General features: G+C 41.8%; 1 protein-coding gene across 1 annotated transcript in view; it reads left to right on the top strand.

Moving 5' to 3' along the window:
• The window catches only part of Tyrp1 (tyrosinase related protein 1), a gene marked incomplete at its 5' end in the record, with an annotated part of 16860 nt that continues 5407 nt past the window's right edge, over positions 1-11453 (top strand). The window contains 5 exons of the mRNA XM_010631004.2: positions 1-67; positions 1533-1855; positions 5274-5478; positions 7171-7338; positions 9242-9421. Of these exons, the coding sequence (XP_010629306.1) occupies positions 1-67; positions 1533-1855; positions 5274-5478; positions 7171-7338; positions 9242-9421 (943 nt within the window). The remainder of the gene's footprint in view (positions 68-1532; positions 1856-5273; positions 5479-7170; positions 7339-9241; positions 9422-11453) is intronic.

The following is an 11453-nucleotide window of genomic DNA, read 5'->3' as shown; positions in this document are numbered from 1 at the left end:
GGGCACAGCTGCGGGGCCTGCCGGCCGGGGTGGGCGGGCCCGGCCTGCAGCCAGAGGGTCCTGACAGGTAAAGCAGGCGTGCGGGTGCTGGAGGGGCTGAGCCTCCTGGCACACCTGGCACACCTGTGCACCTAGGCTGCCTACACATCACATCGCCCACCCTCTCCTTCCCCGGCTGAGCAGACTGAGGACTGGATAGGTTAAACGCATGCTCTGGTTCTAGATGGTTGGGATTGGAACTCAAGCCTTTAAACCAGGCCTTCCTTCCGAAAGATGTGTTGAGCCGTCACTGTGCTCTAGGGAATGTGCGTGACTCCAGGGTTTATGTTAACTGGCAGGGAGGCGTTCCCAAAGGCCCAGCCCACACACCCGACCCTCTGTGAGTCTGGGGTTCACGCTGAGACCTAAGGAGCGCTGACATTTCAGCTTCCTCGGTTATCCCTGCCGGGAGCTGAGGAGTTTCCCACCGCAAGACCGCATTCCGTCCTGTCAGGTGAGCAGCACTAAGTGTAAACACCAGTGCCTCGCCGGTGGCTCTCCTGTGGCCCTTCACGGACCAGGGGTATAAACGAGGGCTTGTCCAGTCTTTGTTACCATCGAGGCCTTGGGCTAATTGCTTTTATGTGTGTTCTCTGGTTTTTGAAACTCTGTAAAGCAAGGATCCTGTTTATCCACAATTTACAGAAGAAAATTGGGCTTAGAAAAACATTCCCACAGTCATAGAAAAGGCCCCTGGTCTTAGTTACTCTCCTGTACCCCCCGCCTGGTTTTTGCAAGATTTGTGATGTCAAAAAAAAAAAAAAAAGGCAGAAATTCCAAGAAAAAAATGTCAGTAGCAGAAATGAACGTGACAGGGTCACAGATTCATAAATCCACAAGAAAGATGTGGAAATCCACAGGAAAGATTAAAGGAAGCTAACAGAGCACAGCAGTGTAGTTGTATATGGGGAGAAGATAAAAGAAAAAGGCTGGAAGAAGATTTCATTAGGGTTATTTTTAAAAGTTGAATTTCCCTAACCGAAAAGTTCCAAATCCAGAATGCTCAAAATTTAAAATTTTGACACGATTCCACAAGTGGAAAATTCTATAATGTCAAATTCTGTTGTATGGACAAGAGGCTAGGTGAATAAGGCATACATTAAACGAATGAGTTTGTGTGTAGATGGGACTTGCATCATCAAGATATCTCATGATGATGCAATAACAAATATTTTGAAATGCAGGGCCGGGGAGTTAGCTCAGGGTTTCGGTGGCGTGCCTTGCAAGCGCAAGGACCCGAGTTCAATCCCCGGTACTACTACTACTACTACTACTACTAATAATAATAATAATAATATGCAAAAATATACAAAATCTGAAGCATGTCTGCACATACACATTTCAGAAAAAGGTGCCCAGCCTATAAAATAATTCAAAAGAAGATTTGAATATAGACAGATGTAACCATTAATGGATAAGGGGGACCAATGGGCCCATTCTCTAAGCATCCCATAAGGCAGGAGTTTTCACGCCTGAATTTTTCGTCCCTACAGTCAGAAGAAATCTCCTGGACTTTAGCGCCGAGGAAAGGAGCCACTTCGTGCAGGCCCTGGACCTGGCAAAGCGTACCACGCACCCGCAGTACGTCATCGCCACAAGGAGATCGGAAGAGATCCTGGGAGACGACGGCAACACGCCACAGTTTGAGAACATTTCCATTTATAACTACTTTGTTTGGACACACTATTATTCCGTGAAAAAGACTTTCCTTGGGCCGGGGCAGGAAAGCTTCGGGGAAGTGGATTTCTCTCACGAGGGGCCAGCTTTCCTCACGTGGCACAGGTTCCACCTCCTGCAGCTGGAGAAAGACATGCAGGTAGGAATGAGCACTTCCGACTCCGGTTCTTGTAGGTTTACGTCACTGCTGTTCCAAACGATCGGAACATATAATGACAGAGATTTCGCGTTATTAATCTGCCTTTTATCTCATTGCTCGCCCCATACTCTTACTTGCTGATTAATTAAACCTGATCTTTTGTGGAGCCAAAAGAAAGTATCCATGGTGGGGAAAGCCTTGGGAGACATTTCCAGGCATCATGAAGTAGACACTAAGAAATCTCTACAGGTCCTGATTTTTAAAAATGACTCCCATGAAATTTGAAACAAAGGAAATGCACTGGCGCCATGTTTATCAAAGGTGCGTGGATGCCCCCTTCTGGCCCGGGTGAGCGAGTGTCTGTCTTCCCAGGACAAGGCTCACAGTCACACTGGAGATCACGGGGCACACACACACACACACACAAGCACACACACACACACCAAGGATTCTCCTTTGGCTTCAGTCCTGTGCGTCTAGGGCATGGTGAGCTCTGGGCTTTTGCGGTTTCATTTCTTACCTCTCTTCAAGCAGCAAAAACCATCAGTCTTTTACATTTCTCACTGGACCACCTCTTCTTACCAGTTGATTATTCTGTCCAGTACAGGTTAGAGTTCAAGACATGAAAATGTTCCTTTGCATTTTGACTGTTGTATTTTCATTGAACCACATTTTCCCATAGCCATCTGCAGACCTTACATTACTGTATGAAAGTCAACTAAACATTAGCTTTCTTGACTGTTGTAGTCGCTTTATTATAGATAGGTACAAGCATCAAGTTGTACACCAAAAATACATATGATTTCTTTAAAACAAAATAACTCATCCATCAGATATTGCTTTTTTTTTTTTTTTTTGGTACTGGGGATTGAACTTGGGCCCTTGTGCTTACAAGGCAGGCAGCAGCACCACTGAGCTAAATTCCCGGCCCCATCAAATATTGTTTTTAACTAAAAGAAATTGGCTTGCGGGGGCATAAAATGAATCTCAATTTGAACACAGCTATTTCATGATTATCTTAAAAGCAGATACACTCAAAGCACATTAAAGTATTTGTTAGCATAGACATTTTTTTACCAACTTATCTATTTTTTGATAAAATTTGTAATTTTAGAATGCAAATTTCAAAGATCAGATCTCAAGTAAGAAATTCATAAATTAAACCTATTTCCTATGCTTAATAATAATAGCGAATCTCTTCCTCCAAGTTAAAATGTTAAAAATTAACCTAAAAACTTCTGAAGACAGAAAAGGTATTAGATTGACAGATTGATTTGCAGGGTGCTTGGATCAGCATTATTTCAAGAAGGAAAAAATGGTTAGAAGAGAGGGAACTAATGTTCTGAAATACAGAATAAAACATTTATTTGGAAGTAGTCTATCCTTTTGCAGTTTGAGTGTGATTAAATGAATTCACCTAGCACTCCACACATCATATTTTACAGCTCTGATTATAAGTAAAACATTTAGTAGATCTGGGGTGGATAAATCTGTCATTTTTCATTGACCCTAGAGCTTCACGTCTTCAAGTCCTTTTCCCACAGGCATTCCTAGATGGAAGTGTTGCAGAAACGATATCGGGCCTCTAATTGATGGAGGGAAATATTATAACCACCTGCTAGGTGTCAGATACACCGTGCTTGTGTTCCCCAAAGTCAAAGAATGAATTCTCGGAGTAGCAGAGGTTGAGTAGGAAACGTTGATTTGACGGATAGAGGAAATGTTGATTGAGTCAGGAGGGGTCCTGAATGGGTGGTTGGGACCCCACTTTTTAGGGGAAGTTTTTCAGGGCACAACCACAGGGGTACAAGGTGAGTCAAAGCCATCATGGTCCACCAAGAAGGTTGCAAGTGTAGTCGCTCAGTGACTAGTGGTCCAGTGGGGAACAAGTCACATCGCAAGTGTGCACGGAAAGAACAGGACCTCAGGCAGGTGCCAGTTCCAAGGGTCTGGGTCACCACCAAGATGACTGATGTCCACCTAGATTTTTGTCAGACCCGGTGTGACCGCTCACTCCAGCCCTTGGGGAAGTGCCTAGGCCTGGTCACTTTGTCTTTATCCTGAGGCCTGGCCTCCAATGGATGCACCTCTGGCCATGGTCCTGATGTGTTTTCGCCTTTCGTCCTGAGTCTCTGGAGGGCCCAGCCCTATCTGTCTAATAATATTTTATCTAATTTAGCTGCCTGTAGTAAAAGGACAGGTGGGTGGTCTTTAAAAGGTTCACATCACCTGTGTAACTTCAACCTCTTTATATCACAAAGCATCCAACAAATTGTGATCTAAACGCAGTGTCCTGCTGAGAGGCCATGTGCAGTTGCCCGTGCCCCCAAATGTCCACCACTGAGCCACAATGTGATGCCAATGAGCCCTGGGAAGCTGCCACTGATTGTGGTGAACCACTGCGATGGCTTCTAAATGAGGGCCACAGACCCTTGGAGATCCATAACCTGGGAACCTGCCGCACCTCTAAAATACCCAAGGACAGGGAAATGCATCCTAGAAAGGAACCGAAAGTGAAAAGGCAGACGGTACTGTGTGCTTGAGAGATAAGACAATGGCAATCCCGTCATTTAAATCTTACCCCTGATCCCAGCACTCCAGAGGCTGAAACAGGAGGATCACTGTGAGTTTGAGGCCAGCCTGGGCTACAGAGTAAATTCAAGGTCAGGCTGGGCTATGTAGTGATACCCCATCTCAAAAGAAAAAAATTCTCATCTCTGAATGTAACACCTTAAAGTCCTTAAGAAATGAGAAAGAACAGATAAGATAATGTATGTTTTGAGGAGCCCAAATTAAATAAGCCTGTAATCTTACTGCAGCATTTTTAAAAACTGTGAGATCAGTGCTAACTGGAAACTGGGTCTTTAATCTAAAAAGCAACAGGCACAACAATTTATTCTGTGCCTCCTGCACGGATTTCAGGCAGGTGGGCACCTAAGTCTTAATTTAGATTCTGGAGCATCAGTCTCTCACCAAACACCTTGAAGCCACTAAGGTAAAAGAGACCTTGTGCCCTGACACCAACCAGAACTTAATGGACCGTGGCCGATTAAATTAAATAACAAATGGAAACATAACAGAAGTCACTGTTCCAGAAAACAAAGTTGGATCTGGCATCTGACTAAGAGGCAGTGATGTTTAGATAAAAGACAGGAAATGAAAAATAGAAATGTCAAGGAATGGATGTTTTTATGGAGGTCCTTTGCTATAGCCAGGAGAAATGGAATGACCTGCTAAGAAGGGGGGAAAGGCGATAACTCTCTCCTCTCCAACGATTTGAGGAATAATGGATTGAGTGTCATTCTTCTGGGTTCTGACCTCTGTTTACCTCCTCGGTGGCTGCGGCCCCCGATTCACTGGTCCCTCGGTGACAGGCAGCCAGGGAGCAGAGCAGAACTAACAGTGCCCTGTGCCGCAGGACATGCTGCAGGACCCTTCCTTCGCCCTGCCTTACTGGGACTTCGCGACTGGGAAAAACGTGTGTGACGTGTGCACAGACGACCTGATGGGCGCCAGGAGCAGCTGGGACCCCGCGGCCATCAGCTCCAACTCCGTCTTCTCGCAGTGGCGCGTGGTCTGTGAGTCCTTGGAAGACTACGACACCAGGGGGACGCTTTGCAATAGTAAGTTCCGGGTGACACCCGCCGCAGTGCCTGAGAGTGAAATCCGTTACCGTTAGCGGAGTGTCTGTAGGCAGACGCTCCTGAGGCACCTGCGGCGTGCAGGGTCCGAGAGGCGCCCGGGAGACAGAAAGCGCCTGTGCATTTTGACATTGCTTTTCTTGGTGAATTGGGTCCCGGCGTTGCCAACTGCCTCACTGTAGAAAGGTCTGGTCTCATGAATTAATCCTCTCAGTACGCTCAGCGCTACTCAGGAGTCACGTGTCTTGGGTTGGAATTTCACAGAACATCTTTCTCGGGAAAGTCTGAAAGATGAAAATGTTTTAGAAATGTTGGGGGGCGAACATGATGGAGGAAAGAAGGAAAGACAGGAAAGAGCACAAAGAAAATAAAATTCTCTATGTTTTGTTTATTGTTTGTTTTTTCAAAGAGTTAAAAACTAAATCTGAAGTCAGGGGACAGGGTCGGTAGGGGAAGAAACCTTTCAGTTGGTCCCGCCAGCTCCTGTTCTTCTGCCCTTGTAAAATAAATGTCAGCGACTCTGGGTTGCCCCCAGGAACATCCTCCAGTGAGTTGAATGTTTCCTTGGTAGGTCAGGCTCTGTTCTTGTGAGAGTTTCTGATTCCTTTTCTTATATTGTTATTAACTGTCTCTGTGCTATGAACAGGAGGCCTTCATTATTAGAAGTTCCTGCTCTGTGTAATTTTTTTCTTCTTCAGGCATTTATTCGTCCTTTGAATGTTTGCTCTTGTACATAAAATCTAGAAGCACGGGAATGTATTTTATTATTTTGTCCACGTATTCTTTTGTAATGCTCATGCACCAAGTAGTAAATTATTTTGTAAGCTTAAAAGGACACTTTAAATAGATCAGAAAGAAGTTGATACGTGTAGTCGTCTCACCATTAGAAGGATATATAGATGGGTGTGCTGTGTACAGAAATGTGATTATCAAATTTCCTACTGTAGGTGATCAAAACTTAGAATAAATTTTTACCTGTTTGGTACACTGAAAGAGCGGTCCCACCTTTTGGCAGAGAAAGGAAATTGAGAATCATGGTCTCTTCATACTGAAATAGTTATCTATTTCTGGTCAGGCTGCTGTATTGGGGCTTTAAACTTTCATAGGCATTTTCCTTTAAACTGTCATAGGCATTGATGATTAGATAGCAAAATAAACAAAATTTAAGTGGGCATATAAAATTATAACATAGAAAGGAAGATGAAAAGGGAAATATTTCTTTTATTAGAGTTTTTCTTTTCAATTCATATGTATGTTTCATAATTTGTGACCAATTGAAATTTTTTCTAAAGATTGCTCAGTTCAAGGTGTAAATACCAAGCATTCTATTTATTAGGTGAGACAGAGAAAATATGAACTTTACCTTTTATTGAGCAAATATTTCAGATTGGAACTTAGGTTTGTGAGATTATTTTGGAGAAAGCACATCCTGCTTTGACAATTACCTCATCTGTCAGGGTGGTACTTTCTCCTTCAGACATTTTTATGTATCACATGTTTACTCACAGAAGCAGGACCTGGGGACCTAGATTTTGTTTCACTTTTGTGTCGCTGAGCAAGTACTTCTTAATTTGTTGACTATGCAGGAGGAACCTATTTTGCAGCGTTCCTGCTTGGTACAATGTTTTGGGAAGCAGTGGAGAGGCTGTCATGTTTGTCTCCCCTTTTTCTCAGGCACGGAAGGGGGACCCATCCGGAGAAATCCAGCGGGGAACGTAGCGAGGCCCACGGTGCAGCGCCTTCCTGCTCCACAGGACGTGGCTCAGTGCTTGGAAGTTGGCTCATTTGACACTCCTCCCTTCTACTCCAACTCTACAGACAGTTTCCGGAACACGGTGGAAGGCAAGTAAATGCAATGGGCACGTTGATGTGCTCCGGCTAGGAGAGTAAGTGAGGGAGCCCGGATCAAGGCTTCAAGGCTCAGAACAAGTTCACTACCATGTCGGTCCTGTGAGCACTCTGAATGCTGCTGCTAATGATGGAGTCACAATTTTCTGCTATTTAATTATCATAGCAGAAGGCATTGGCAATTATTCTCCACTCTTGCATAGCTAAAAACTACTTACAATCAAATTCTAGGTGGCTAGCTGGCCAGGATGTATAACAATATCTAAATTTAACATTGCCAAATAATATTCGAGATGGTTGTAGAATAATTTATTTTCTAAAAATGCATTATGATTTAAAAAAAAAACTCCAAATACCTAGATGACATTCTGTAAAGCCTGGATTGAGTATGTGTTTCATTAAGGGTGTATGGTCCTATAACACATTTTTAAAGTTTGCTGAAAAATCAGATTAGCATCTGGTGATTCATAATTCAGTTTTTGCATTTAATGACATTGTGATACTATTTTAAAGCTGAGGAAAAGGAAATCTGAACAGATAGAAGGACATTCTCAAGCTATTCAGGGAGTTAGTAACAGTACAGATGCTAATCCAAATTAAATATAAATTTCTATACTGTAAATCATGCTCAATACATAAATAACCCTGTGAAAGGCACATAATTACACATAAATTTATTATAATCAAATTACTGTTAAATTTCCTTAAATATAGCCTTGCACATGTTAGATATACCCTGAACCCCTATGGGAAAAGATCTCTCGGTCCTGTTTAAATATACTTATTTGGAGATGGTTCGATAAATAATGACTACAGTTTGGCTAAACTCTATCTGTACACTAAGACCCTAAGTATTGCTTTCTGAATCCACAGGTTTAGCCATATAAATGCACAACCAAAAGAATAGTGCTGAGTCAGGTGCCGTGTACCTGAGGGGCAATCTCTAGGTGTTTCTAAAATTTAAAAACAAGGCAACGGATGGATGGAAGGAAATGAATGAATGAACGAGTGAATGAATGAATAATGGCTGTAGCTACACAGTGTTGCTCCAGGCCAACTCACACACTTGTAACTCCGTTCTACGTCCTAGGCTCTCCATTTGTGTTTCTGTTCTGTTCAGAATCTATTCGCATCTTCTCACTAATACAGTGGTACCTGGCTTCGCAAATGCTTCTGCTCATGGAAGAAAAACTGTTTCACAAACAGAAGGATTGGGCCAAATTTTGTGTTTGTTTGGGGATGGACTCAGCGTCATGTGGTGAAGGTGTCTGTGGCCATCTTTTCCAGAAAGTGGAACACATTAAGTTTGTGAACCGAGTATCACTATGGAAAGAGATATTTATCAAAAGTTCTATAAATATCTTGGCAGTAGGTTTTTCAGTCTCTAGATGGCAAGGAAATGCTGAGGAAAATTTATCTGCCCCACAACATAATTCGCCAAAAATAAACGTGCAGATGGTCACCCAAAAGGTGCAGAGTAAGGATGGAAAGCAACACCTGGTGATTTAAATTCAGAAATGGAGCGCCCCCAGCTGTGTCAGCAGTTTGGGTCACAACTGGAGACTCCCGCTATCCTGGTCTCCACACAGAACAATGTCTACCTTGCCAAAACGGAATGCTCTATATATTTGGACTGGTGTCCTTTGCAGGTCATTATTTTTAACCTGCAGGCTGCAGCTGGAATATCACGCTGTAGCTTAAGAGTAACCTAGTTCTGAGTATAGCAAGGAAATGTCTCAACCGTTAGCGCAGAGAAGCAGTGCTATGATATTAGGGTAAAAGTCGGCTTGACAAGCTTTGAAAAAATTATGTCCCAGTACAATCCCTGCTGCTGATTGAAAAAATAGTGAGGTATTTGCAATGTTTTCTACTCTTTGCATCCATACTTTGAATCTAGGTTACAGTGATCCCATGGGGAGGTACGACCCCGCTGTTCGGAGTCTTCACAATCTGGCCCATCTATTCCTGAACGGGACTGGAGGACAAACCCACTTGTCTCCCAATGACCCTATCTTTGTCCTCCTGCACACGTTCACCGACGCCGTCTTTGATGAGTGGCTGAGACGACACGATGCCGGTGAGTCACCCACGTGCTCTCTGCAGAGGGCATTGTTCCCGGGGCACAGTTAGCAGTGTGTGCTCGATCTTGACACTCATGAAATACACTTCAGAGCAAGGATAAAAGAATTGCCCACTCTAGCTGCTCCCAGATACTCACTACCACTCTGAAATTGCAGGCGTCTCTCACAATAGTTCTTTTAAGATGATGTTTATTGTATCATTTACCAGAGCTAACCAGGTAATTTCTTCTCATTTTGGCTACAAAAAAATGACTGCCATGTTTCCCAAATTTTTCTTCCCCGTATCTCCCAGCAAACATTCTCACAGCCCTTTTAAATGAACGAGAAAACCTTACAAAGCTCTTCTTTGCTGCCCCAGAAGATCAAAATTTTATAGCCGTACTCCACAGTTCTGTGTTTTATTGCTTTATGGCCTTATATAATGGAAATTTTGTTCAACTTGAGAAGTTAATGTTGATTTTTATGTCACACTATAGGAAATCTCTTTTAAGCTCATCTCAATGTGTTCTTTAAAATATTACTTAAAAGGTCTCTTTTTCTGCACCCTTACTCAGTAGAAAGTCTTGCATTATTTTCAAACCATTAAAATGCTTCCACTGGTTAAAATGTAACTTCCATGTTTTTAAAAACATGTTATAATTTTTTACTTGTTTGCTTTTACTTGATCATGCACATAAACTTGGCAATAGAAGTTAATTATCTACTGATTAATCTAGTGAAACCTATCGTGTGTGTGTGTGTGTGTGTGTGTGTGTGTGTGTGTGTGTGTGTGTAAGCCCTCTAATCCAACCTTTGTGGGACCTTTAATGGAGGAGTAAGTCCAAATGGTTTATTCCATCAGAAAATCATTTAGGACAAAAGTAACTTGCACATAAATATTTGCTTACTTTTAAGATTCAAAGATTGAAGTTATACTTTATATTCTGTGTATTTAACTACAGCCACAGCAAATTATCTAAAATTTGTATTGTCAGGATTCTTTTTTTTCAAGTGAACCAAGAAAATGAGACTTTCACGCTGTACTCTGAGAGTAGCAGTCTAGATTTTCATACCTCTTTATTGAGTGCTTCCTAACCTGCAACTATATATTGTCTATTCATTTCTAACAAATCTTCCCAGAGTGTTCAACATATCTTTTTATAAGCACAGTTATCACTTTATTTTTGTTTAACTAGATTAATAGGTGTAGGAATTATTAAAACCAACTTTTATTACATATCCATTGTGGTTACTCGACAGCAATGCACGTTATATTTACCCAGTCAACCACAGTGTCTCGGGTGTCCATGAATTTCTCAGCGGAAATGGAGAATCTTAGTATTGGAAAGTCACTTAAGCTAATTTTCTTTCAATTATGAAAATATGTATTCTATTGCCTTTCATATATTGATTTTAAAATAATCATTTCACATTCATAGTAATTTTCTAAAGGTTCCTCGGATTTTAATTTAAATGTTATTGTTAAATCAGAAACAATTACCTTGATTCTTCTTTGCCTCCTGTTCCTTTCTGTTGAGTTATATGAAGCTTAAAGTTTCTCAGTTCCCTTTAAGTAGTGAGGAGAGACACACCCTAAATTCAAAGTAGAAAATTAGCTTGTACAATATTTCTGATAAAATGTGACCATGAAGTTATAGGATAGGTCAAGGCAAATACTTATAAACTGTATGAAAGCTAATCCCAATAATTACCTTCTTAAATATTCCATATACCTTCAAATACCCCTTGGAAATCCAGGTGTGGTGCTGCACACCTATAATCCCATCACTTGGGAGGCAGGATCCCCATGAGTTCCAGGCCAGCCTGGGCTACATAGTAAGATCCTGTCTCAAAAACAAAACAAAACAAAAAATCCCTTGGAAAACAATGTAATAGAACAACTATTTGTAATTTGTCAAAGAAGAATTAAATTACAAGGAGAGTTCCTACAACCATCAGTAAAACATGAGTCTTTTTAAAGATAAGTCTAAAAGTAGTGAATGAGTTCCTTTTTTTTTTCTTTCTTTCTTTTTTTTTTTTTTTTTTTTT

This window comes from Fukomys damarensis, unplaced genomic scaffold, assembly GCF_012274545.1.
Source record: "Fukomys damarensis isolate Sample0158 unplaced genomic scaffold, DMR_v1.0_HiC HiC_scaffold_31, whole genome shotgun sequence".
Taxonomy (NCBI): Eukaryota; Metazoa; Chordata; class Mammalia; order Rodentia; family Bathyergidae; genus Fukomys; species Fukomys damarensis.
The sequence above is the reverse complement of the archived record's forward strand: the minus strand, read 5'-3'. Positions and strand labels throughout refer to the sequence as shown.